General features: G+C 33.9%; 1 protein-coding gene across 8 annotated transcripts in view; it reads left to right on the top strand.

The window, feature by feature from the left end:
* Nucleotides 1-303: 303 nt before the first annotated feature.
* LOC123198665 (serine hydroxymethyltransferase, mitochondrial-like) overlaps nt 304-27070 on the top strand; it is a 35495-nt gene continuing 8728 nt past the window's right edge. For 3 of the 8 annotated variants that reach the window (XM_044613409.1, XR_006498102.1, XR_006498101.1), the window contains exons 1-10: nt 306-603; nt 698-747; nt 842-928; nt 1282-1403; nt 1558-1634; nt 1975-2103; nt 23276-23384; nt 24697-24759; nt 24858-24917; nt 26039-26107. In XM_044613409.1, coding sequence (XP_044469344.1) covers nt 1327-1403; nt 1558-1634; nt 1975-2103; nt 23276-23384; nt 24697-24759; nt 24858-24917; nt 26039-26081 — 558 coding nt within the window. In that variant the 5' untranslated portion in view covers nt 306-603; nt 698-747; nt 842-928; nt 1282-1326 and the 3' untranslated portion in view covers nt 26082-26107. Of the gene's footprint in view, nt 604-697; nt 748-841; nt 929-1281; nt 1404-1557; nt 1635-1974; nt 2104-23275; nt 23385-24475; nt 24572-24696; nt 24760-24857; nt 24918-26038; nt 26311-27070 lie in introns of those variants that run through there. The other 5 variants (XM_044613406.1, XR_006498100.1, XM_044613405.1 and 2 more) reach the window with 4 other exon arrangements.

Below are 27070 nucleotides of genomic sequence, written 5' to 3'. Positions count from 1 at the left end.
GAGCAACACTAGATTGAGGTGACCTTTCATTGCCCCGTGGTATGGATCTGAGCCATTGATCTGAATTGAGGAATCATGAATGTTGACTGTAACGCACACCCCACCCTTAAAGCTTGTTACCAGGTCTTATCAAGCACAGAGAATAATTCACTATTAAATTCATGCTCAAAGAATTATTTACTGAATTACCTCACAAACTGAATTATTAGTAATAACAAATCATAACTGAAATCAAAATAATTAATAATAAAGACGTGTACTTAATCAAAATCCAATATTCATAATAATAATGATAATTAAATCTTAAAATGAGTTCGTTCGCTCCATCATTGGCTAGTTGTTTCATCGATATCACTTCTATGCCTCTCATCCGCAAAATCAATAGGAAAGAGCAAGTGCCAGTCATTCAGTAAAATCTCTTTCAACAACCAAAAAGATGACCATACCAGATTTCATTTGTTACAGAAGAAATAACTTAATTCAGCTTTTAGAGCACAGGAAGGCAAAAAGAAAATGGCAATGGCAATGGCGCTTCGCAGGCTTTGATCTTCTTTCAACAAATCTATTTGTCCTCTTTTCAGTGGCTCCAGTCTCTGTTACATGGTTTCGCTTCTTATTTTTTTTAAGTTATACTCTTTTTGGACTTAGAATTGGCTCATTTTCTTGTGATGCTCCTTTTTTTTTTTTTTTTTTGCAGTCATCTTTGCCAAGTGAAGCTGTCTACGAGAAAGAGAAAGTGGTGTCACCGTAAGTTGATAATTTCTTTTCTTCTCTTTTTGTGATTATTTAACTTCATTAGTAGGCTGTTGTTCATGGTGTTTGGATTTTGTTTTCTTTACAGTGGCCAAAACAACTGAACGCTCCACTGGAGGTTGTTGATCCCGAGATTGCTGACATCATCGAACTAAAAAAAACCAGACAATGGAAGGTAATTTCATAGCATTTCTTTGCTTAAATTGTTTGTTTCTATGAGGTTACAATAGCTGTCCGTTCTAGAATTCAAGGTGTATATTTCAAATGTTCATTTGTTTCATAAACTCTATCCTAAAGTCTTACCTGTGTTTCTCTCTAGGGATACAAATATTTGCTACAACTGGAATACTGGATTAACACTTTTACAACTCTAAACTTGAGTTTTTTTTTTGGATGAATTTCTTTAGTTTTGTGGAATATTCTGAAGTATCTAAGTATGCTTGGTTTCATTCAACTTTCTTTCGTTACTAAGTTTCTACTAGTTTAGAGTTCTATGGCTTACCAGAAAAGTTTTGTATGCTTTTGAAGGGACTTGAACTCATTCCTTCAGAAAACTTCACTTCAGTATCAGTTATGCAAGCTGTTGGTTCAGTCATGACCAACAAGTACAGTGAAGGATATCCTGGTGCACGGTACTATGGAGGAAACGAGTATGTTATCTATCTCTTCTGCTAACTGTAATACTAGTGGTATTTAGTATCCACTGATTTGACTGAAAAATTACATGGCTAAGTACTTCATATCTTCTTATTGAATTTCCTGTTTTAGTTGGATGCTGAAACTGATTGAGCTTTTAATTTTCAGGTATATTGATGTGGCGGAATCCTTACGCCAAAAACGAGCTTTGGAAGCATTTCGGTTGGATCCCACAAAGTGGGGAGGTAAATTTATGTAAAGCAGGAAAATTGTGGCCAATATCTGTTCTTTTGTCATTTTTAAACTCAGGATTCTGATTGATTTGCTAACCATGCCAGCATGGGCATGGCAATATGAAAATCTCACTTGATATTTTTTTGGGACCAGACTTATGACCATTTGCAAATTATGAGTCCGCTATAGATCTATGAGTTTAAATCACTTTTGCATTTTAAAGAATATGATTTGATGTCAGAGAGAGGTGACTTAATGGCATAATTAGGAACAGAATCTTTAATGAGATGAGTTCTGTAATTTGTTGTTGTGTTATTGTTTTCCCATATTTATTATGCTCTGTTATTGCAGTGAATGTGCAGTCCGTCTCTGGTTCTGCCGCTAATTTTCAAGTCTACACTGCATTGTTAAAACCCCACGAAGGATCATGGCACTTGATCTTCCTCATGGTGGACATCTATCATATCATATGGCTATCAGGTGTGTTCTACTCTCACTTTGCTTGATAATTGACAGGGTATTGTTACTTTGTACCTGCATTTGCTTCACATCTTTCACTACAAGTTCAAACAGTTGTAGGATAACTTGGCATCTGATAATATGCCATTCTCTTTTCAGTAAAACTGATGGTGTTAGTATAAATTTTTGTACCAGAAGAAACAATAAAATTAGTGAACTCTTTGTCGCTGGCCTTAGTTGAATTTCAAATCTAATATCCAGATCATTGGCGCTCTTTCTAACTGCAGAAAATGGTCTGTTAGGACGGGGGGACACCTATCTTATAGTTTAGGTTTTATTGTATAAAGGGAGAGTTAGGGTTAACAAAAGGAGGGGAAGAAAAATTTGGGAATTTTGGGCAACCTGTGGGTGGCCTTAGGGTTGATTGTGGGAGGTTTCTGACCTCTCCAATAGTCAAATAGGATGCCTCAATCCTTGATTTGTCTGAGTCTATCCATATAAATACCTTTTCTGTTTGTGCTTAAATTAGGAATAATAGTTTGGGATTTTAATAGGGGCCTTTGTCATGTAACTATTAGAAATTGTCTACTCCCTTATTGTGATTGTATCACCTTTCTTACAGAACATTAGGAAAGTTTTCAGTTTAGTTCGGGTTTGCATCTAATTAGAATTTTCAGATCACCTTGACAGAAGTATCTGTGTTCTAGTATTTTTGAAGGTCGAAGCTCCAGCTCTCCATCTTCAAACCATGCATTCCTGAATTAGTTAACTAACCACTGCAGGTTTTACTTGTTTTTTGAGCTGTAAAACCTGAAAAAGTGAATGTATTTTGACTATGGGTGGTAGCTAAGGCGATACATGGTCGTCCCTACTTTCTCCAATATTTCAAAGGGCCCATAAAAATGAGGGTTGAGTTTTCCATTAGGTTGGGTAGCTAGCGATCTATAACGATATGGTTGCATTTTGAGAAACACTTGATTACTCACTTCATGACACACTTCTCTCCTTTTGTGATCTGCAAATTTCTTCATTTTATTTTGAGCCTTACGAAGGTTGTCCTTGAGCTTGTCTAGGATGATGTTTCTGTCCTTAATTATCATATTGACTTCTTCTAGCTTTGATGTTTCTTCCACCCCTTGCATTAACATGACAAGATCCTTTCCATAGAGTGCTTTGAAAGGAGTCCCTAAAGAGTTGTTGTAAGATGTATTAAACCAAAACTTCGCCTATGAAAGTCATTTAGGCCACTACCTTGGCTGCTTGAAACAAAAACACTGTAAATAAGTTTCTAAACTACAATTTACCACTTCTGTTTGGTCGTCGAATTGAGGATGATAGGTCGAGCTGAATTTCAATGAAATCCCCGTAGCCTTGAATAACTTCCCTCAAAATTAGCTTAGAAACACCCGGTCCTTATCTGAAACAATAAAGCATGGAAAACCATGAAATCTTACAACCTCTTAGATGAATTTTTGAGCCATTCCTTCACCGTGAATGGATGTTGAAAAGCTACAAAGTGGTTGTACTTCATCAATCTATCAACCACTACCAAAATGATGTTTACGTTGGCTACCTTCGATAACCCAAATATGAAGTCTATAGATATATCCTTCCATACGCTAGTCAGTATTGAAAGGGGCTATAGTAACCCAACAGAATTGGTTGTTTCATACTTCATTGTTTGACATGTCTCATACTCTATCACATATCTTTTTATATCGACCTTTATTCCCTTCCAAAACAACATGGCAACAATGCGCTTATAAGTTCAAAAATAACCCGAATGAACACCACAAAGGGATGCATGAAATTCAGAGAGAAACTGAGGGATGAAAACAGAATTTTTGGACAACACCATCCTACTTTTGTAAAATAACCTACCACGTTTCAACTGATACCTAGCATGTGACTTGGAATTTCTTAGCAACTCCTACATTATTCCTTGCAGTCATGGGTCCTCAGTAACTTCCCAATTAGTCACATCCAACCCTTCTAATTGAATTGTTGTAACAACTCTCAGCTTTTTGTCTGCTTTTGGATGATGCAATAATATGTTTGCGGCTCCAATTTCACACCCCGGTTTATATTGTATCTCAAATTGTATCCCAACATTTTCATCACCCATTTTTGTTAGTCATTACTGATGACTTTTTGATTTGTGAGGTATTGTAAGCTTCGCTGATCTGTCCTTACTTTAAAGTGTCTTCTAAGGAGGTAATACCTTCTTTTTTGAAACGTCATCATGACTGCCATTAACTCTTGTTTATACACTGATTTCCCTTGAGTTCAAATTGAAAAAGCCTTACTAATGTAAGTGATCGGTCTTCCTTCTTGCATTAATACAACGTCTAGACCCTTTCCTGAAGCGTCCATCTCAACTATAAATTCTTTTGAGAAGTCAAACATCGCAAGGATTGGAATGGTAGTCATGGCCTGTTTTAATTTTTCTAAGGTCGATATGGCCTCATTGTTCCAAACAAAGATATTTTTCTTGAGAAGTCGGTGAGTGGTTCGACTATTTTTTCTGTATCTTTTTACAAATCTCCGATGATATTTTGTCAAACCCAAGAATCCCCTCAACTCCCTCAAATCTCGTGGTATAGGCTAATATCACTGCTCGTATTTTTTTCAAATTCGTCTCAACCCTATCTGAAGATACAATGTGACCCAAATATTTCATATGTTGCTACCCAAAAGCACAATTTTTAATATTCACAACCAAGTGGTGATCCTTTAGCGGCTTTAAGATGATTCTAGTGTGTATCGAATGTTCATCAAATTGCTTACTATATACTAAAATGACATTGAATAAAACAAGGAAAAATTGCTTCAAATATGGTAAAAAAATCTCATTTATCAACCTTTGGAAAGTCGCTAGAGTGTTGGATAGCTCGAACGACATCACTAAAAATTCATAGTGGCCGTAGGTGATCTTCTCGACATCTTCTTTCCTTACACGAATTTGGTGATACCTAGACTTGAGATCAAATTTATTGAACACCATTACTTTTGCTAACTTATCGAGTAACTCATTTATAATGAGTATCAAAAATTTATCTGGTATTGTGATTCAATTCAGTGAGTGATAGTCCATGCAAAACCTCCATCCACCATCTTTCTTCCTCACTAATAGCTAAATGGCACAATTATTATTTCTTTTTAATCTTATTTTGTTGTCATAACTCCCACTACCAATATTGCTCTCATGATCTTTTTAATCTTATTTTTTTGAAAATGTGGATAATGATATGACAACAAGTTAAGAGGTTGAGCGGATGACAACAATCAGATGGTGTGCTCTTAAATATGTTTCAAAAAAAGCTTTGTAGGTTCACAAAATAATGGTTGATCCTCTTCTAATAATTTTTTTAGTTTGACCTTCAGTGTTGGAAATTATAGTGTCTTTAGTTTGCACCATCCCACAATACTTCAGCCAAAATCCTTCCCCTCCATTCGTAGCTGTGCATATGACTGTTTTTAGAGATGATTCCAAGCGGAAAAAAGAGGTTTTATCTTGCACTAAAGCTTTCTTACCTTACCAGTTAAATTTTATCGTTTGTAACTTCCAATTAATTTTGACTTTCTCCTAATTTGCAGAGCTAATCCATGCCCAATATAACATCTATGCTATTTAGTTTGAATGGAAAAAAAATTTGGACTATCGAGATGCCTTGAAATTTTAATTTGACCTAGTCGTAATGCCCCTTCCTATGGATTTTCCTCTCATCCCTCAAGGTTATGACAAAACACGCTAGAGAAATAGGTAGCTTCAATTCCTCTGCCAACATTTTAGAGATGAAATTGTATGTTGCTCTACTATTTAACAGAATAATAACACTCTTCCCTTTTACTAAAATTGTGAACTTCATGGTCTTCGAAGTATTTAATCTGACGATGGAGCTAGCATTAAGAGATACTTCCATTTTCCTCTCCTCTGTGTCTTCTTCTAAGCCTTCAATTTCTCCTTCTTCCTCCTTTGGCTCCTCAGAAACTATCATCACTCTCAATTAGCGGTGGCGACATTTGTGCCTTAGGAAATACCTCTCATCACAGCCGAAGCATAATCCTTTCTTAAGCTTTGATCGAAATTTCTCATCTAAAAAGTGTCTAAAATTTTTGTCCCAGCGTGGCTATGAAATGGTGGTACTTGAGCTATTAGGTTGGTTTGTCGAAGGTGAGGCTAAGCGTATAAGGGTGGAAAGGCGATGGGTCTGGGTATTTAGATTATGGGAGGGTTGGGTTTGATTGGGCCAAGTTATGGTAAAGAAGGTTAGGTCTGTTGTTGGGTTGGCTTGAATGCACAATGGGGCTATGTGATTACGCTATGGAAATGGATCAATGGACTGTTAGGCCAGGTAAGGATGTGGCTTGTATGTGGTTGGTTTAGGTAGGGTATTGGATCCTCTGATTTTGGTGGGTATAATGTGTCTGGTCAGAGTCGATTACTGCATTCTTCTCTATAATCTCTTGAGCTCTAAGCATGACTTCTTTCAACGTCTTTAGTCTGAATAACTTGACCTCCACCCTTACCTCTATCTTAAGTTTGTTTATGAATGCTGACATCAAAACCTCCTCTAAAGCTTCTGATAATGACATCGATAGAGATTCGAATTCATTATGAAAATCCTCCACAGATCCTGTTTGCCTTGACACCATAAGGTCTTTGTACAAGGATCCTTCTAATACTGGCTCAAATTAACATAACATTTCTCTTTTCAATTTTGTTTAGTAGACAAAGGGTTATTGTGACTCATTCCACTGAAACCATCGAAGTGTTTTGCTATCCATACATATTGTGGCATCAACGAGTTTTTCATGTTCTATAATGCGGTTAACAGAGAAATATTGTTTCACTTGGAATATCCATCCCATCGAGTCCTTCCCTATAAACATTGACAACTCTAGATGTCGATGTATCACTTCCTATCGAGCAATCCTTGCATTTTTAGCAACTTCATCTTTCCACTCCCTTTCATCTGCGATTTGCTCAGATTCCTCAACTATTGGAGACATGGGTGTAAGTGGTGGTTGAGGTTCCATCGGTGCATTCCCTTTGTCAGATGGTCTGACTTCTTCTTTAACCACCAAGAGTTCCTTTAGTTCATGTAGGTAGTCCTTTATAGTTTCCATCCCCTCTTCAACTCCTCCCAAATGCTAGTTTACATCTTGCATGTTACTATTCACCTCCCTAAACTTTCCTTCAATAGGTAATTGATGGCTCAAGAGTTTAAAAGGTGTTAGAAGCTATTCATATTGCATCTAACAAAAACATTGTTCCAAGAAGTGTTTGCCATGATTCTTGGTAGGGGTAGATTTGAGCCGAGTCAAGCTCAAACACAGCAAACTCAATATTAGCTCGATAACTGTTCATTCGAGCTCGAACCACGGCTCGAGCTCGTTGAGTGTAATGAAAAGGCAACTCGTATTCGAGCTCATTGGCTCACGAGTTATTTGTGAGCATTTCATGAGTCTGGCTCTGAATACGTAACTAGTCGAGCTATTCGCGAGCCTTTAACAAGTTGAGATCGAATATGTTTAATGATCTGAGCTATTGAGCTAGACTCGATTATGCTTAACGAGCTGAGCCTAAAAGCTTAAAGTTCACAAGATCACAGTTTCAAAATGTTATTTTCGTTTAAACATCACTTAATGCATTTTCATTGTTTGTAAATCAATTTATTTATATATTTTAAATATTTTCAGAAAGAAACACAAAACTAATTCAGCAGATAATCAATCCCTGTAACTTCCATTCTTGTTTGTCAATTGTGGTTTAGTATAAAATTTGGGCTGCTTCTAACAAATTCCCCTCCATCAATGACTACAAGAGATCTATAGCTGCTAACATTTATGTTTTTTGTCCCGGAGTTTTGATCTCACAAATCTTTAGTAAGCACCCTTGGGGAAGACAACAACATTTTCAGTTTATTAGATCCTGCATCATCTCTAAATCAAGAAGTCAAACTCACTTTTGAATGATATCACAATATGGTAATCAGTGGACTAAAAATCCGAAAACTCAAAACTATATGGGACTTAATCTTAAGCAATAATCTTCAAGTTCACACTAAAGCATATGAAGCATAAAGAAAAATATGGGAACTCTTAAGGTGAGTTTCCTTTTTTTTTTGTCAAATCTACTATAACCATTGAAGTTCTTACTCTATATCATGCTCACACCCAGACACATTTACTTCTATTTTTATTAATTTTTAGACCTGATGCAGCAGTGATCTGGAGATATTATATGAGTTCAAATTGTGGCAGTTTAGCATTTGTTCAGAAGAAAGCAACTTTTGGTTTAGTTCTTTGACATCTCACTTGGGTATTTTGAAATCTCATATCCTCTCTCCTAAAAAAAGAACTAATACCCCATATGTATTGTTTACCCCGGTGAATTCAATTATTCACTGTTGTATTGTGCAATATTTTGGTTTAAAAAAAAAGGAATTTGATGTAGCCAAGGGTTTGGGAGGCACCTACTTGTATTTTGCAGAATCCATTCATAGTTTTTGCTTTTCCTTTGAGTTCTACATCTTCAAAGTTTGATTACTAGTAAATAGTTTTATATATACTTCATGACCCCAGGCATACACTATTTTATATGTACACTGTTTTACCTCAAAATCCATTATTTATTCAAAAGAGAATAGAAATTTATAAATAGTTTTGAAAAATGGTTCAATCAGTCATCTGAATTTTAATTTTCTCATCTTGTGTATCAAATGCCTAATCTTGATGTCCACTGCTTCCCATATTTTTCTTTATGTTTCCTATGTTATTATTAAAGAATTCTTAGACATAACATAATCTACAAATCAAGACAACCAAATAAGGAAAAGATACAAAGAAAAAATATATCCAAGATCATCATGCCATTCGACAATTCAAACATTTTAAACCCGATTTAAATTAAATAATCTACAAATCAAGACAACCAAATAAGAAAAAGATACAAATAAAAATATATTCAAGATTATCATACCATTCAACAATTCAAACAAATCAAAACAAATTTTGAATCAATAATCTAAACATTTTTAATATTTAAAAATGAAAGTTTTCTCCACCGTTAAAGTATAATAATAGCATTTCAAAATTATATCAATAATCTGATGGGGGTCATTTACTTCAAGGAAGCGTTAAGGGTTTCCCCTAATAAACCCAATATAGTATCACTCTTGTCTTGTCTTCTTTTACTTGCGTTATTTTTTTATCTTTGCTCTGTTTGAATAGACAAAAAGTGTTTGTCTAACTAACAATATAGGTGTAAAAAAGTTCATAAATGTTATTAAATCCAACCAGATTTTATTAAGATAAAAAAAGGTCACATACATCCATAAAGTTACTCAACTATTAAACATTATAAAGACAACAACAATTAAGAATTAAATACTATTAAACAATATGTTACCTTATATCTTTATTTATCTAGCAAGATAAGCTCAGCAATCTCGTTTTCACCTTCCATCTTCAAGAAATTAAAAATGAATGAAAGTTATTAATCATATTGTCAACAATTAAATGAAAAATCAATTTAAAGATCATACAGTTGTGATAAGTAATTGACTACCTCATCTTGTTTCTTACTATTATAACGCGTTCTCATCCAACCGGCTCCACACATAAATATATTGATTGTTTCTGACGATAGAGATGACCTATACTTGTCAATCACTTTACTATCTGCACTAAATGCACTCTCCGAAGCCACTGTTGTAATAGGAATTGCTAAGATATCGACTGTCATTTATAAAAGTACTTTATACTTATATTGATTGTCCCTCCACCAGTGAAGCACATTAAAGTCGCCTGAGTTGACATCATCAGATATCTCAACACTATGTTCTTCCAGATACATTTCTAACTCAGACTTCATGGTTTCTTCTGAGTATGTTTTCTCTTTATGATCCTTTAAATATAGCCAACTATATTTAGGACCATAATGTCTACTCTCTGAATATCGAAAGCTTGATGATTTACCTACAAATTAAATGTTAAAACCTATGATATGTTATAAAGTTTCATTTAATGACAATAATCTAATGTACCTAATGTATTTGATGGTGCTTGTTGGGTCCTTAGCTGATGTTGTGAATGTGCAAATACAGTTGATGAATTTTTTGATGATAACATGTCAACGTTTTCTTTGTATAATTTTTCTAACATTCTTTTGATATATTCTATCTCCACAGGGGCATTTTCTTTACCATATAAAATGGAAAATGTCAAAGTAATTCTAAGAAACTTTATCCTGAAATCATCATAAGCCAAACTAATTAGTTAGAAACATGTTCTTTATATACATATATATTATAATAAACCCAATCAATTGTAAATTAATTACCTGAGATCTATGATGCTAGCAATCGCCATAAGTAAATTCATGCTTTGCTTGATAAGCCCTAATACAATCAACTTTTACTTGTTTCCTTCTAACTTTTTCATAAAGAGGTTGCAGAACGTGACAAAAATTAATGAAGTTGGGGTGCTTAACTATATTAAACGACAATTCAGATATCATAACCAAGTGAGTTAAGACCTCTTGAATCTGAAACACCAACACCATAATCATTGCATTAGTTAATACAATTAATTTCATAACAATTTCATAGTAACAATAAACGTTCTTAATTGAACTCAAAATAACCTTGGGATGCTCATAATTCGTCTTTGTTTTCACCACAGTTGGAGTAGGTAACCCTAAGGGTGAACGCTCAAAACTTAAGATAGTTTGTACCCCCACGACTAAGTCTTTCCCCATTGCTTTCTTCCTTTCAACACATTGACCCATATGTGGTGTCAAATGGGGAGTAGCCTTGGTCTTTTGCAATTTCATCTTTTCTGGCAGTACTTGCATACCGCATATGTAGCATCTCCAATAATAACAAACATATCTTTTGAAAAATACTCCAAAAAAATTGATGTTTTCCTCCTTTTATTAGATGAAATAATAGAATGTGGTGCTTCTGTTTGTCTTTTAGTACATTTAGTTGCTTCGACTTCTTTACTTGAAGTTGAGACATCAAAATCTCCTATTGTAGCCAAATCAATATCAACATTATCAACTCCAACCATTTAAGAAAGTATAGGTACTTCAATTTGTACTGATTTTCTCTTAATGGATGCACATACAGAAGGAGTCATCGTGTTAGCAGTAGATGCTTGCGATGAAACTCGACTTGCTCTATATGGTTCTACTCTTCTTGACCTCATATTCTACATTACAATCACATTTAAACGGTTCGTTGTAAATGTAATTAAAATATATATAGAATATAGAAATTACAACAACGAAGGAAAAATAGTAAAAATATAACTTGGACAGTTAAAAGAAAAATAATAAAACAAAAAGTCCTATCAGGTATTTTTAACTATTATCATTATTTTTAAATCAAAAAGTATTTTCATATCAGTTTTCTATCTTTGATCCCTTTGACTCCATCCATGCCTAAAACCTAACATACAAGTCAATGCTTCAGATTTTTTTTCTTCCCTTATATTACTTTACTAATCAATGAACTAAACTCAGTCTTCTCGGCCTTGAATTGAATATTTTAGATTTCAAATTGATATTAAAGAAACTCTTATTTGAATTAGACTCTAAGGGTTTCACTAGCATGATTTTTCTATCATGTGAAAAATTTATACTAATTAACTTGGAAGTAAATAATGAAGTGTTATAATAGTTACTTGATACAATGATTATAGGAACAATCATTATCCAAAGATTTACAAATTTGACAAAATTGAACAAGATTCCAAGAAATTTAAAAAAAAAAATCAAACCTTTTTATTTAACCCCATCACTACCCCAGTATTACCCTCTATGATAAAATTTGATCAGATTCCCAATCATTAAAAACAAAAAAAAAATACTCTTATCTAAACAATACAATTTCTTGTAATTATAACAATTTCTGTTTTAAGTTCCTTATTGCTCTCAGATGGTTTTGTTTGGACTTTCTTTGCCTTGTGTACTAGTTATGAATTTTACGCATATAGACTTATTCTGTCAATATCTAAATTTTCTATGCTCAGTTACATATTTTTGTTTGTTGAGGGAATTCGGAAATGTATGTTATCTATTCTACAATCATGATTATAAAATATATCTTTAGGCAAAAAAAAAAAAGAATATATCTTTAGGTGAATATAAAAAAAGTCTTCTTAAATGATGTATCATGGAAGATTTAATCAAGAGTTGGGATCATCTTCATAATACTAATGCCTCCAAGGGAGAAGAAAAATCAGTTTTCACTTGTATATTCTGTTTGATCGACAGAACACATTGTTTCATTTTTTTCAAAATGAATGAAATCATACAATGGATTGTGATGATAATTTTAATGCATTTTCTTTCTTTTGTATCTGTAAAACTACTCTTCTATTCAGTTTGAGTCACTAAATTTACATGCTCATATTAATTAAGATAAAACTCAATTTCTTCTTTCAATTGGTGATCTCCTGAGACAGAATATTGGATCTGTGATTCCAGATAAAAATTTTATGTATGACCTCTCAACTTATATTTCAGAATATTGATATAATTGACAATTAGATGCAAGACAAAATAGATTGAAAACCTGAAAAAACTAAGCACATCACCAACAAAAAAAAATTGAATCAAACCAATTTCAAAATGCAAAGGCATAAAACGAAATCCACCATAGCAAGCCAACAACACAAATAAAGAAGTTTGATAAAACCCTCAATTCAGAAACCATAATTCCAAAGTTAGGGTTTAATCAATTTAAGGCAAAAATTAACAAATTAAAAGTGAAAAAAAATGGAAAAACACAAACCTGAAATATATTTGTGTCGTCGACATTGTCGTCATCGTCAAACCTCTCAACGTCGAAATCTCGATCACTGGACAAATCTTTTATTGGCACGTGAGAACACTTGAATTGAACCGTTTCACCCTGAGAAATCCCTGTCGATGGACCGAGAAAATAGGTTGGAACTTAAGATTGAGGAAGGTTGTACTTTGGAACTGGAACTGGAGAGCAGTTGCACATACTTGGAGGAGAGATGCGCGACTAAAACAAAAACAAAAACAAAAACAAGTGAATGAAGCAATTAAATTTCATTCACTTTTCATTTAACCAAAAACGACACCGCTTTTGGTTAAATAAGACTTGGCTCGCGAGCCTAGTTGAACTGCTCGGCTTACAGTTCAGACTCAGGCTTGAGCTCGGTTTCCTTGAACACTGTAGCTCGAGCTCAGGCTCGATTTGAATCCACCCTTATATTAAACCTTGGGTGGAAAATTTAGTTGGCCCAAAAAAAAAGTTGTTTTAAGTATTAACGAACCCGAACCCGAGCCTGAGCCCATGCTGTAGTATTCAAGAAAATCGAGCTCGAGCCCAAGTCTGAACTGTAAGCCAAACAGCTCGACTAGGCTCGTGAGTCGAGCAGCTCGATTCGGCACATGAGCAGAGTAGCTTGACTTCACTCGTAAGCCGAGTCATATTTAACCAAAAACGGTGTCGTTTTTGGTTGAATGAAAAGTGAATGAAATTTAATTGCTTTCTTCATTTGTTTTTGTTTCAGTTACGGATCTCTCCTCTAAGTATGTACAGTCGCTCTCTAGTTCTAGTTCCAAAGTACAACCCTCCTCGATCTTAAGTTCTGGCCTATTTTCTCCATCCATTGACAAAGATTTCTCAGGGTGAAACGGTTTAATTCAAGTGTTCTCATGTGCCAATAAAAGATTTGTCCAGTGATCAGGATTTCGACGACGAGAGGTTTGACGATGACGACGATGTCGATGACACAAATATATTTCAGGTTTGTGTTTTTCCATTTTTTCACTTTTAATTTGTTAATTTTTGCCTTAAATTGATTGAATCCTAACTTTGAAATTAGGGTTTCTGAATTAAGGGTTTTATCAAACTTCCTTATTTGTGTTGTTGGCTTGCCATGGTGGATTTCGTTTTATACCTTTGCATTTTGAAATTGGTTTGATTCAATTTTTTTTTTGTTGGTGATGTGCTTAGTTTTTCCAGTTTTTCGATCTATTTTGTCTTGCATCTAGTTTTCAATTGTATCAATATTCTGAAATATAGGATGAAAAGTCACACATAAAATTTTCATCTAGAATCACAGGTTCAATATTCTGTCCCAGGAGATCGCCAATTGAAAGAAGAAATTGAGTCTTATCCTAATTAATATGAGCATATAAATTTAGTGATTCAAACTGAATAGAAGAGTAGTTTTACAGGTACAAAAGAAAGAAAATGCATTAAAATTATCATTACAATCCATTGCATGATTCCATTTATTTTGAAAAAAATGAAACAATGCGTTCTGTATATCAAACAGAATATACAAGTGAAAACTGATTTTTCTTCTCCCTTGGAGGCATTAGTATTATGAAGAGGATCCTAACTCTTGATTAAATCTTCCATGATACATCATTTAAGAAGACTTTTTTTAGATTCACCTAAAAATATATTCTTTTTTTTTTTAGCCTAAAGATATATTCTATAATCATGATTATAGAATAGATAACATACATTTTTGAATTCCCCCAACAAACAAAAATATGTAACTGAGCATAGAAAATTTAGATATTGACAGAATAGGTTTGTATGCATAAAATTCATAACTAGTACATAAGGCAAGAAAGTCTGTTAGAACTCATATATCACTCTTGCAGGAAGAAAAATCAAAGGAAGAAAATGTCTCTTAAGACACATGGCAGTAAGGTAAAGGAACATGCAACAAAAAGCCATATGCTAACATTATGCACAACAGGCCCACAACTAACAGAGGGGACCACAGGGGTATTCATAGATGAGGTGACATCATAAGAATGGAGGAGGCACTGCAAGAAGGAGGTGGGTATAATAACCGTGGGAAAGAAAGAAAAGGGGAGAAGGAAGAAAATAGAAGAATACGCAGTAAGGGAGAGACCCAGCCTCTCAAATGCTGGTGATGGAGGCCTGAGCTGGAGTTCCTTCAGTCCAGAGCTTGAGTTTCTTTAGTATTTAGTTTCTTGATTTTCTATCTTTATTGTTAAACTGGTTGTAAGAGAAACAGAGCACTCGTGATTTCGTTGGCTGCTATTTTATCTCAATATTAAGGAAACATTCTGAAACATCAATTTGTCTATTGTTCACTACACTATTTCATGCAACATTCACGGTTACATTACTCTCGTATCCACTATAGTCTGATTGTTGTGACAGCCGAATACCACATCAAAGCCAACCCGAGCCGCTTACCAGATATTCGACATCAGGTACCTAACAAAGTCCAAACAAAAACATCTGAGAACAATAAAGAATTTAAAACAGAAATTGTTACAGTTACAAGAAATTGTATTGTTTAGATAAGAGGGTTTTTTTTGTTTTTAATGATTAGAAATTCGATCAAATTTTATCATATAGGGTAATACTAGGATAATGATGGGGTTAAATAAAAAGGTTTGATTTTTTTTTTAAATTTCTTGTAATCTTGTTTGATTTTGTCAAATTTGTAAACCTTTGGATAATGATTAGACCTATAATCATTGTATCAAGTAATTATTATAACACTTCATTATTTAGTTTCAAGTTAGTATAAATTTTTCACATGATAGAAAAATCAAACTAGTGAAACCCTTGGGGTCTAATTCAAATAAGAGTTAGTTTAATATCAATTTGAAATCTAAAATATTCAATTCAAGGTTGAGAAGACTGAGTTTAGTTCATTGATTAGTAAAGTAATATAAGGGAAGAAAAAGAATCTCAACCATTGACTTGTATGTTAGGTCTTAGGCATGGATAGAGTCAAAGGGATCAAAGATAGAAAACTGACATGAAAATACTTTTTGATTTAAAAATAATGATAATAGTTAAAAATACCTAATAAAACTCTTTGTTTTACTATTTTTCCTTTAACTGTCCAAGTTATACTTTTACTATTTTTCCTTCATTGTTGTAATTTCTATATTTTATATATATTTTATTTATTTTAGTTACATTTACAACTAATCGTTTAAATGTGATCATGATATAAAATATGACGTCAAGAAGAGTGGAACCATCTGGAACAAGTCGAGCTTCATTGTAAGCATCTACTGCTAGCACGATTGCTCATTCTGTATGTGCATCTATTAAGAGAAAATCGATGCAAATTGAAGCACCTATACCTATTGAAATGGTTGGAATTGATGATGTGGATATTGATTTGGCTATAATAGGAGATTTTGATGTCTCAGCTTCAAGTGAAGAAACCGAAACAACTAAATGTACTGAAAGACAAATAGAAGCACTACATTCTGTTTTTCCATCTAATAAGAGGAGGAAAACATCAACTGTTTGGAAGTATTTTCTAAAAGATATGTTTGTTACTATTGGAAATGGTACATATATAGTATGCAAATATTGTAAGAAAAAGATGAAATTATAAAAGACCAAGGCTACTCCCCATTTGACATAACATATGGGTCAATGTGTTGAAAGGAAGAAAGCGATAGGGAAGGATTTAGTCGTAGGAGGACAAACTATCTTGGGTTTTGAGCGTTCAACCTTAAGGGTACCTACTCTAATTGTGGTGAAAACAAAAACGAATTATGAGCATCCCAAGGTCAGTTTAAGTTCAATTAATAACGTTTATTGTTACTATGAAATTAATTTTATTAACTAATGCAATGATTATGGTGTTGGTGTTTCAAGTTCGAGAGGTCTTAGCTCATTTGGTTATGATATCTGAATTGCCATTTAATATAGTTGAACACCTTGACTTCATTAATTTTTGTCATGTTCTACAACCTCTTTATGAAAAAGTTGGAAGGAAATAAGTAAAAGTTGATTGCATTAGGGTTTATCAAGTAGAGCGCAAATTTTCTTATGGCGATTGCTAACATCATGGATCCTTGGTAATTAATTTACAATTGATTGAGTTTCTTATAATATATATGTATATAAAGAACATGTTTCTAACTAATTAGTTTGACTTGTGATGATTTCAGGATAAAGTTTTTTATGATTACTTTGGCATTTCCCGTTTTATATGGTGAATAAAGTGTCCTTGTGGAGATAGAGAATATCAAAAGAATGTTAGAAAAATTATACAAAGAATACGTTGACATGTTATTATCAGGAAATTCATTAACTGTATTTGCACATTCACAATATTAGCTAAGGACCCAACAAGCACCATCAAATACATAAGATACATTAGATTATTGTCATTAAATGAAACTTTATAACATATCATAAGTTTTAACATTTAATTTATAGGTAAATCATCAAGCTCTTGATATTCAGAGAGTAAACATTATAGTCTTGGATATAGTTTGCTGCATTTGAAGGATTATAAAGAGAAAACATACTCAAAAGAAACCATAAAGTCTGAGTTAGAAATGTATATGGAAGAACGTAGTGTTGAGATACCTGATGATGTCAACTCAAACGACTTTAATGTGTTTCACTAGTGGAGGGATAATCAATATAAGTATAAAGTACTTTCATAAATGACAGTCGATATCTTAGTAATTCTTATTACAACAGTGGCTTCAAAGAGTGCATTTAGTACAGGTAGTAAAGTGATTGACACGTATAGGTCATTTCTATCGTTAGAAACAGTCAATAGCTTATGTGTGGAGCCGATTGGATAAAAACGCGTTATAATAGTAAGAAACAAGATTAGGTAGTCAATTACTTATCATAACTGCATGATTTTTAAATTGATTTTTTATTTAATTGTTAGTAGTATGATTAATAGTTTTCATTTATTTTTAATTTCTTGAAGATGAAAGGTGAAAACGAGATTGCTGAGCTTATCTTGCCAGATAAATAAAGATATAAGGTAACATAATGTTTAATAATATTTAATTTTTAATTGTTATTGTCTTTATAATGTTTAATAGTTGAGTAACTTTGAGGGTGTATGTGATATTGTTTTTTTATCTTAATAGAATCTGATTGGGTTTAATAACATTTATGAACTTTTTTGCACCTATATTGTTAGTTAGACAAACATTTTTTGTCTATTCAAACAAAACAAAGGTAAAAAAGTAAAGCAAGTAAAATGAGACAAGACAAGAGTGATACTATATTGGGCTTATTAGGGTAAATCCTTAAGGCTTCCTTGAAGTAAATGAACTTCATCAGGTTATTGATATAATTTTGAAATGCTATTATTTTACTTTGAGGGTGGAAAAAACTTCCATTATTAAATATTAAAAATGTTTAGGTTATTGATTCAAAGTTCGTTTTGATTTGTTTGAATTGTTGAATGACATGATGATCTTGGATATATTCTTTGTTTGTATCTTGATTTGTAGATTATTTAATTTAAATTAGGTTTGAATTGTCAAATGACATGATAATCTTAGATATATTCTTTCTTTTTATCTTTTCCTTATTTGGTTGTCTTGATTTGTAGATTATGTTATGTCTAAGAATTTTTAATAATAACATAGGAAACATAAAAAAAATATAGGAAGCAATGGACATCAAGATTAGGCATTTGATACACAAGATGAGAAAATAAAAATTCAGATGACTGATTGAACCATTTTTTAAAACTATCTATAAATTTCTATTCTCTTTCGAATAAATAATGGATTTTGAGGTAAAGCAGTGTATATATAAAACAGTGTATGTCTAAGGTCATGAAGTATATATAAAAATATTTACTAGTAATCAAACTTTAAAGATGTAGAACTCAAAGGAACAATAAAAAATATAAATGGATTCTACAGAATATAGGTAAGTGCCTCCCAAACCCTGGGTTATATCAGATTCCTTTTTTTTAAAACTAAAAAATTGCACAATACAACAGTCTATAATTAAATTCACTGGTATAAACAATACATATAGGGTATTAGTTATTTTTTTAGGAGAGAGGATATGAGATTTCAACATACCTAAGTGAGATGTCGAAGAACTGAATCAAAAGTTGCTTTCTTCTGAACAAATGTTAAACTGCCACAATTTGAACTCATATAATACCTCGTTAAAGGCTCGCGAATAGCGCGGCTCATTACGTATTCCGAGCCAGACTCATGAAAGGCTCACGAATAGCTCGCGAGCCAACAAGCTCGAATACGAGTTGCCTTTTCATTATGCTCGATGAGCTCAAGCTGTGGCTCTAGCTTGAATGAACAGTTATCGAGTTGATGTCAAGTTTACTTGTGTTTGAGCTCGGTTTGATCCGAATTCACCCGTAGTAGACGCAAGTAAGTAAAAAGGATTTTTTTTTTTCTTCCATAATTCATATTCTAATTTCTCTCGTAACAAATATTATAGCCTAGCAGAGTGCAGACAGTAATTCGCTGCAATTCTTTCGCCCGCTAACAGGCTTCTCCAGATGGCATATCTGGTGAAGTTTCCCTCTTGAAAAACACCTTGCCTCCCCTAAACCCTAATTTTAGGAATCAGCTTTCAGCTTAAAGTGAATACTTGTATACTCACTCACAGTTTACCCAGCAACCAAGACAATCCTAATTACGAAACCTCAGTTCCAAGACAATCCTGAACACAGGCTCAGAAACATTGTTGTGGAAATCCTCAACCGGCTTCCACACGGTGAAGTTCTTCGTCCTTTTGTTCAGGATCTCTTGAAGGTTGCAATGCAAATATTAACCACGGATAATGAGGAAAATGGATTAATTTGTATTCGTATTTTATTTGATCTGCTCCGGAATTTCAGGCCTACATTGGAAAATGAAGTTCAGCCATTCTTAGATTTTGTATGCAAAATCTACTGGAATTTTAGATTAACAGTTAGCCACTTCTTTGAGAATGGAGCAACTGGTGTAGCGGATGTAAAGCCTGTTAATACTTCCACTTCTTCTGACCAAGGGATTGCCGGTACTGGGTACACTGGGACTGTCCAGCTTAATCCAAGTAGCAGGTCTTTCAAGATAATAACAGAGAGTCCACTTGTAGTCATGTTCTTGTTTCAGTTGTATAGTCGTCTTGTTTAAACCAATATTCCTCACCTGTTGCCTTCAATGGTCACTGCTATATCTGTTCCGGGTCCTGAGAAGGTTCCTTCACATTTGAAGTCGCACTTCATTGAGCTTAAAGGTGCACAAGTTAAGGTGAGTTATCTTATTTTTTATGGCCATTCTATTCGGTGGACTAAAATTTGCATATAAGGTGCAGTGTAATTAGATAATGATATATTGTGTGTTAAACATCTAGATCAATTGTGCTTAGGTGATACTTTTATGGTAATTTATGTCATCACTAAGTTGTTTATTTTTCTTGAACCATTGCTATTATTAGTGAGTTTGGAAATCATGCCATTCAAGCATTGCTTCTATAGCAAGGAGCTATGCCTCGAGATGTTCCAAAGCTTGACCTACTTAGTGATTGTAAATGGAATTTCCATCCATATTTGTCATACTATTTTTTTTAGTGATAATTCTTTCTGAGCTTGAATCATAGTAAAGCCTTTCTTTCCCCGTCATTCATAATTTGTAGGGGATGAATCTTTATCTCTTCAATGGAGATGCTTAAGGGGAGGTCAGCAAGCCGTAGTAAGACAATCTAAATATCCCAAAATATCCTTAAGTACAAGCACATCTCTCTATAGATACTCCAATGTGTACCAAGAACTAGGCGTGTGTATAATTCGATTCAAACTGTAAAACTGAACCGAATCATTTAAAAATTATAGTTTGGTTTGGTTTGTAAAATAGTTTTGTTTGGGTTAATAAATTTTTGAAAAATAGTTTTTAGTTTTGGTTGTGATTTAAACGATTTTCAAACCGAACTAAACTAAACCATACATTGTATTTTTTTAAAATACATATATGTAACTATATTTGACAAAATTTTTCAACAAATAATTAGGTGTACAACTTTTTTTTTTCATATTTATATTATAAGTTTATATTAAGTTCTAGAAAACTATAATTCAATTAATTTTATATATATAGAAGTAAATGATTTTAATAGATTCATATCATAATACAAATTGGACCAAATTATAGTTTTTCAGTTTGACATGTGTTAAAAAATCTATAAATATGTATATTACTATATACGGCTTAATTATAGTAGGATTTGATTATGGGAATCAATTATTCATCTTTCCTAATCTAGGATTCCTAATTTGTATATATACATGTATCTCTGTAACAATTTAAATATGAATGAAATATCCTTCTTTCCAATTTTGTTTATGCTATCAGAGTTCGGTGTTCCCTAATGTGCAAATCTGGAAATTTCTTCATACCCTAGTGAGCAAATTCGTAGGTCACCTTTGTAGAGTGATTATTCCATCTCACCACTAGCCTAGGAAGGAGCGCATCTAGACGATAGGTCGTTTCCCAGAATCTGGTCACGTCAAGTCCAACACTTGACTCACATGCGCTACAAGTTTCTTTTGCAACATCCTTACTCGATCTCCATTTCCGATACGCGTGAGTGCTCACTGTCGGCATAATCATACTCAGACAACGCTGGCTATTCAGAACCCTATAATCTTGTGTTTGAAATTGCTAGCTGGTCTTCTTTCTGAGTTTGAAACTACTAAATCTTAAATACTTGTTAGTCCTGAGATTTCATCTTTGCATGACATATTTACTGGGGTACTTTGCACAAAAAGCATCTCATCAATTCAAAATAATAGTGCTCTTGTTAGTTGGAGTAGTGCACATGAAATAATAGTGTACTGAGCCACCGTTCCCGTTTGCCTGTGTAATATGATCTGTTCATGCGGCGACCGGTGTTGGGACGATCCAAACCGAAGGAGTAGCTCCTTCTTTAACTCTCTCCACTCTCGGAATGGCCACCAAAGCTCCCTAAACTGAAACCAACTCAACGCCTCTCCTTCCAAGCAAAATATCACTGCCGCCAAACGCTCCCGTTCGTCCATGCTGTTCATCTGGAAATAGCACTCGACCTTGGCTACCCACCCCCAAAAGTCCACTCCACTGAACAGAGGTATCTCCAATTTTCGGTGATACTGGTCACGACGATTCGTCGTCTCGGTAGCAGCATAATGTGGTGGTCGCTGATTTCTGGACGATTCTCCAAATGCTACATTGTTGTTGTGTGGGTATGGAGGTTGCTGTGGTGGGGTATCGGTTGTTGAAACCCAAAGTTTCCTCCATTTGGTACCCTCTCCGGGGAATACTGTGGTGGTTCTTGGATGACGGTGGGTGATGTTGCTATTGTTTCGCCCTCCTTACCTTTCATGTCTTTAAACAATAACTGCCTTATCTCATGTAAGTTTTCGTCCAGCTTATCAAATTGGGAAGCTGTGTGATGTTCAGCTTTCATGAATCTTTCATCCGTGATGGCTACTTTCTCCATTAGGTTCTTAAGGTTTTCTTCTAAATCTTTCACTTTCCCTTCCATTCTGGTTTTGACCATAACCCAGCTCCAACGGCTCTGATACCACGTTTGTTGCGTACCTGTTCAGGCCAAAATCTCTCCTGCTCCAGTTTTAATTCCTCTTGGCAAATAAATGGAAAGAAATGGAACCTGTAATTTTCATGGCCTCAACATGTAGCATTCATTCTGTATAATTTGTACTCAATCAAATAAAAATAGATTCAATCCAGTCAATAGAAAATGCAGTCCATCCCATTCATTCATTCATCAAGGCAAATGTTTACACCAAGTGCTTCTCAACTAAACTTAGAGCAATGAAACAGAACAATAAAACTAAAAGGAAATGGACATGAACAAAACAAAGTAAATAGACACTGCTAATTCTGGAATTCGAGAGCCAGACCCCTCCTTCTTCTTTGACATACTTCAGTACATCATTCTAACAAAACAAAAACTGCCTTACTCCTTTTTCTGCTGCCATATAAAAGGATGAATTTCCTTAACCGAATTCTGCCTTCTGCCCACTCATAAGCTGCCAAGTGTTTCAACTGAATGGCCAGGATCACTCTGCTTCAGATCAGTTTCTGTAATCCCCAGATTGCCCTCCATCTTGTTAATTCTTGAATCCCCAGCTGAGAGTTTCATCCTTCCTTCCTTTTCTGGGTCTGCTTCCTCTTTGTTTTTCTTGGGCCTGCGGAAATAAACCTTGGTAATTAGGCCTCTATCACCATCATACTAAAATTTTATTATTTTATTAAGAGGAATTATTATTGCAAAAGAGTTTCTGTTTTCTGGATGTGAATCTCTAAGGTTTTGTCTGTTGCATATATTCAATAATTGTTTCCTGGTGTATTCATTTTTGATAGACGCCACTTACTTTTTCATTTGTTAATCATGCATTCCAGGGTTCTTGTTGGAACGGGGCACACATGTTTTGAGACATTATGGCCACTGGCTTATAGTCTACTGGCAGAGATTGTTCACCATGTTCGGGGGGACCTCACGTTATCACAGGTGTTGCTTTAATAAGATGTTTGAAGGCTAATTGTGGGCTTCTGTTTTAATTTCTTAGTTGGCATTAATTCTGCTTTCCTATTATTTCGTAACTGAGGCTTCAATTTCAACTTAATGTAGTGGTGTTGGGTGTTTATTTTTTTTTTTTTCTGATGCCTTTAAAATGTTTTTGGACTATTGTCATTAATGTCACTGGCATGTGTGGTTGTTTTGTCCTTGGTTCTTGGTGTGATGCAGTCATCATAAATCTCTTTTAAAACATGTGAATTCAGGTTTTTATTACGGTAAACATGCTCTCTTAATTTTGTTCTTCCAAATCTACTCACTGCCTCTGTTTTACATTCCAGAGAAGGAATTGCTTTGATTACATGGTATATGGCTTACTTTTTGGTTCCGTAAGTTAGATAATATTCAGCTGCTGTTATGTGGTTTCTAATATATCATCATCATATTGGTGGTGCATATTTCTTGTTCTAATTGATCATCATCAATTAAGAATTTGTTTTTGATTCACAAGATTAATTTTCATTGAAAAGTATATGATTTTGTACCATTAAAAAAAATTGATGAATATAGTGGTCTTCTCTTTTCAAAGAACATATAAACTTTGAATAATACATATTTTTGGCCCAAACCTCCAATTCAATTTAGTTGGAAAATGAAGATGTGTGACAAGTCTATGATAAATGCGGCTCTGATCTATTATCTTGCAATTTGATTTTTGTCATGTTTAAAGATTTAAAATTCTTTTCCTTTCACTCAGTAAATCAGAAAGATGTTTAAAGTAAATCTCTAGAAGAGTTCCAAAACAATAGGACTGGTAAGTCCAATTTGCCTTTCGAGTGTTGTTGCAGTCTAAACTATAGAGATGGGTGCTGTGATAGTAAATTGTTTGAATCTGAATCTATATTATGATGATGTGCCATTGACTGCCACCTATTCATCTTATGTATTGCTTTTTTTCTTCTTGTATATTTTGCAAGCATTTGATTGATGAGTGTTTAACAATTCATTTATATCAGTTGCTGCCAAATGTTTTATCTACATCGTCTTCTTCACAATGCTGACAAACTTGTATTATTGTTATGCAGCTTTCACGGATTATTTATCTGTTCTCAAGAAACATGCATGATGCTTCATTGTCACTAAGTATTCATACTACTTGTGCTCGGCTGATGTTGAATCTGGTGAATGAAAAACTCTATTCGTTATATACATTACTGTATAGTTTACTGCCTTATATAAGCTTATGAATTTTATATTGTATTGTTCTTTTTAGACAAATTCATGCAATGTGTTCTTTTGGATGTAGGTTGCGCCAATTTTTGAGAAAGGTGTTGACCAACATTCCATGGATGAGGCACGGATTCTATCGGTATGAGTTTCAATCTGATTATTCTGTGAGACAACTTTTGATTGGTAAAATCTATGAATTGTTATAGCTTGTTTCTTGGAGTGACATATTTTTCGTAGGGTCACATTTTGGATGCTTTTGTCAGGAAATTTAGTACTTTCAAGCGTACCATTCCCCAGGTAATTTGTGATTGCTGTGTAAGATTCTATTTGCTACTGTGATGCTTCCTGTGAGTTTTTTGCTTAGCAGTGCATGGTTCTTCTCTGCAATATGAACTGTTTTTAAAGGAATTTGAATCTGCTGAATTGCCTGACCTTATTTCTTTTCTGAAAGACCTTACCTTTGGTCCGTTGCTGAACTCTGATAGTTAATGCTTTGTTTTCCCAGCACTTGGCTTATGGTATTTACAGTTTAAATTAACCTGAAGGTAAAATTTAAAGGCCAAAATTTTACATGCTCTAAGCAGTTAAAGTGAATTTTCTTTTTGGTGTTAATGTGTCATGCTTTATGGAGTAATATATAGTTGTGTTGTCAGATTAGATAAACATGGCAATCTGTTTAGGGTTTCATCTTATTATTAACTCTTGGTCTTTCATAAAGATGCTGATATTTGTTCTGTTTTTTAACTTTGTTCAGAATGGGAATAACTCTAATACGTAGCAGATTGTTTCTTATAAAAAAAATAAATCAATAAATAACAGGGGAGTGTAGATGGAGTGTTTGTCTGAACTATCCTTGAATTTTATATGAATATGGGATGTGAGTTGGCTATCCTAACTGGTAGAAAAGTGTGGCAAATACTCCATGGGTGTTCATGGGATAAGTTATTAATCGGTGGTCCTAGGATAAGTTATCCTGTCACTTTGTGCAACAAGAGGCCTGGGATTGGGATTGTAACCCCGTGAACAAATCCATTCTAATGTTTTATCCCATGGATTAAAGCCTTAAAAAGTTCTGGTCTTAAAGACTAGAGGAATTATATTGAAACTCTATTATGCTTCAAAATTGCATGCATATTAGAAGAGTAGGTTTTCTTTATCGCTTGCATATTAAGCTGGATTTGTAACAATAACTTACTGGTTTATTATTAGAAAGTTATTGAGAAAGTTGTACTTGAATCCCCCAAATCATTAAAATGTTGATTTGTTTGACAATGCATCTAATTATGTGTGTTTGATGTACCTTTTCTTCATTTCCAGGGAGCTGCTTCCGTTCAAAATTCAAAATCTTGTCTCTTGGTTCTTGTTGAATTTTCATTATTTCAATGCTAACAACTTACATGTTCCTTTTATGGTGATAGCTGTTGGAAGAGGGTGAGGAGGGAAAAGATCGTGGTACTTTAAGGTCAAAGCTTGAACTCCCGGTGCAGGTTGTTTTGGTTACTTCCTTCTTAGTTAGTTGTTTTATGTTTCAACGTTACTATATATTGAAAGAGCTGGAATTGCTTTTGGAAATTGTCTTGGTATTTAGTCCTTTTTATTTCCCCTTGCCGTCTTTATGGCATTGAACCTTTTATTATTATTATTTTTTAGAAGGAATTATGATAATATCATTGATTGAAATAATAATTATGTGGAGAATGAATAAGCTGTCCACAAAATATAAGATCCATTAGGATCAACACAATATAGATTGAACAACACAATAAGGAGCTATAGACAACTAGAAATCAATGCCAATAGCACAAAATTAACCGAAAACCTTCCCTAATCTAAGTGCATAAAAAAAGGGATGTGTTCATAAAAGCTTTAGAGATTGAAGCCGAAAGAGAAGCAAGAGAACTGACTTTGTCTCATGAATTGAGAATATCTTCCATACATTGATCTTCATAAACGTTTTCATTTATTACTGGCCAAATCACCAAAATGTAGCTAAAATAGCATGACATCACAAGGCTATGGCCTTATATCCTCTACCAAAACCAAAATTGTGTTTCGAAAAATAATCACTACAAAAGACTTGAATAACGGCTTCATCTTTGCTGCTTGGTGAAGTTTGTGTCACGATCTTAAAGAAAAACTACAATGCAAGAAGAGCTGATTTGTAGTTTCCATGGTAAGAGACTAGGATGTGATATTGGAAACATTCTTTGAGTAACATCACCTATATTCCTTTCACAAAGAGAGATTGTCCAAGCAAAAATGTTGACCTTACTATAAGCTGTTTGGTTTCCTAAATCATCAGGTAGTTGAAAAAGCTAAGAGAGTGATCATTATAGGACAACAGTCAAAAGCCGATCTAATGAGAGCTTCTTGTATGATTTTATTGCAAAGTTCTCCCTATTTGGTGAAAAAGGAATTTGTGCAACCATTAACATAACACATTAGTTCGT

Source organism: Mangifera indica, chromosome 16 (assembly GCF_011075055.1).
Source record: "Mangifera indica cultivar Alphonso chromosome 16, CATAS_Mindica_2.1, whole genome shotgun sequence".
Classification (NCBI taxonomy): Eukaryota; Viridiplantae; Streptophyta; class Magnoliopsida; order Sapindales; family Anacardiaceae; genus Mangifera; species Mangifera indica.
This window is presented reverse-complemented; position numbering and strand designations above follow the sequence as displayed.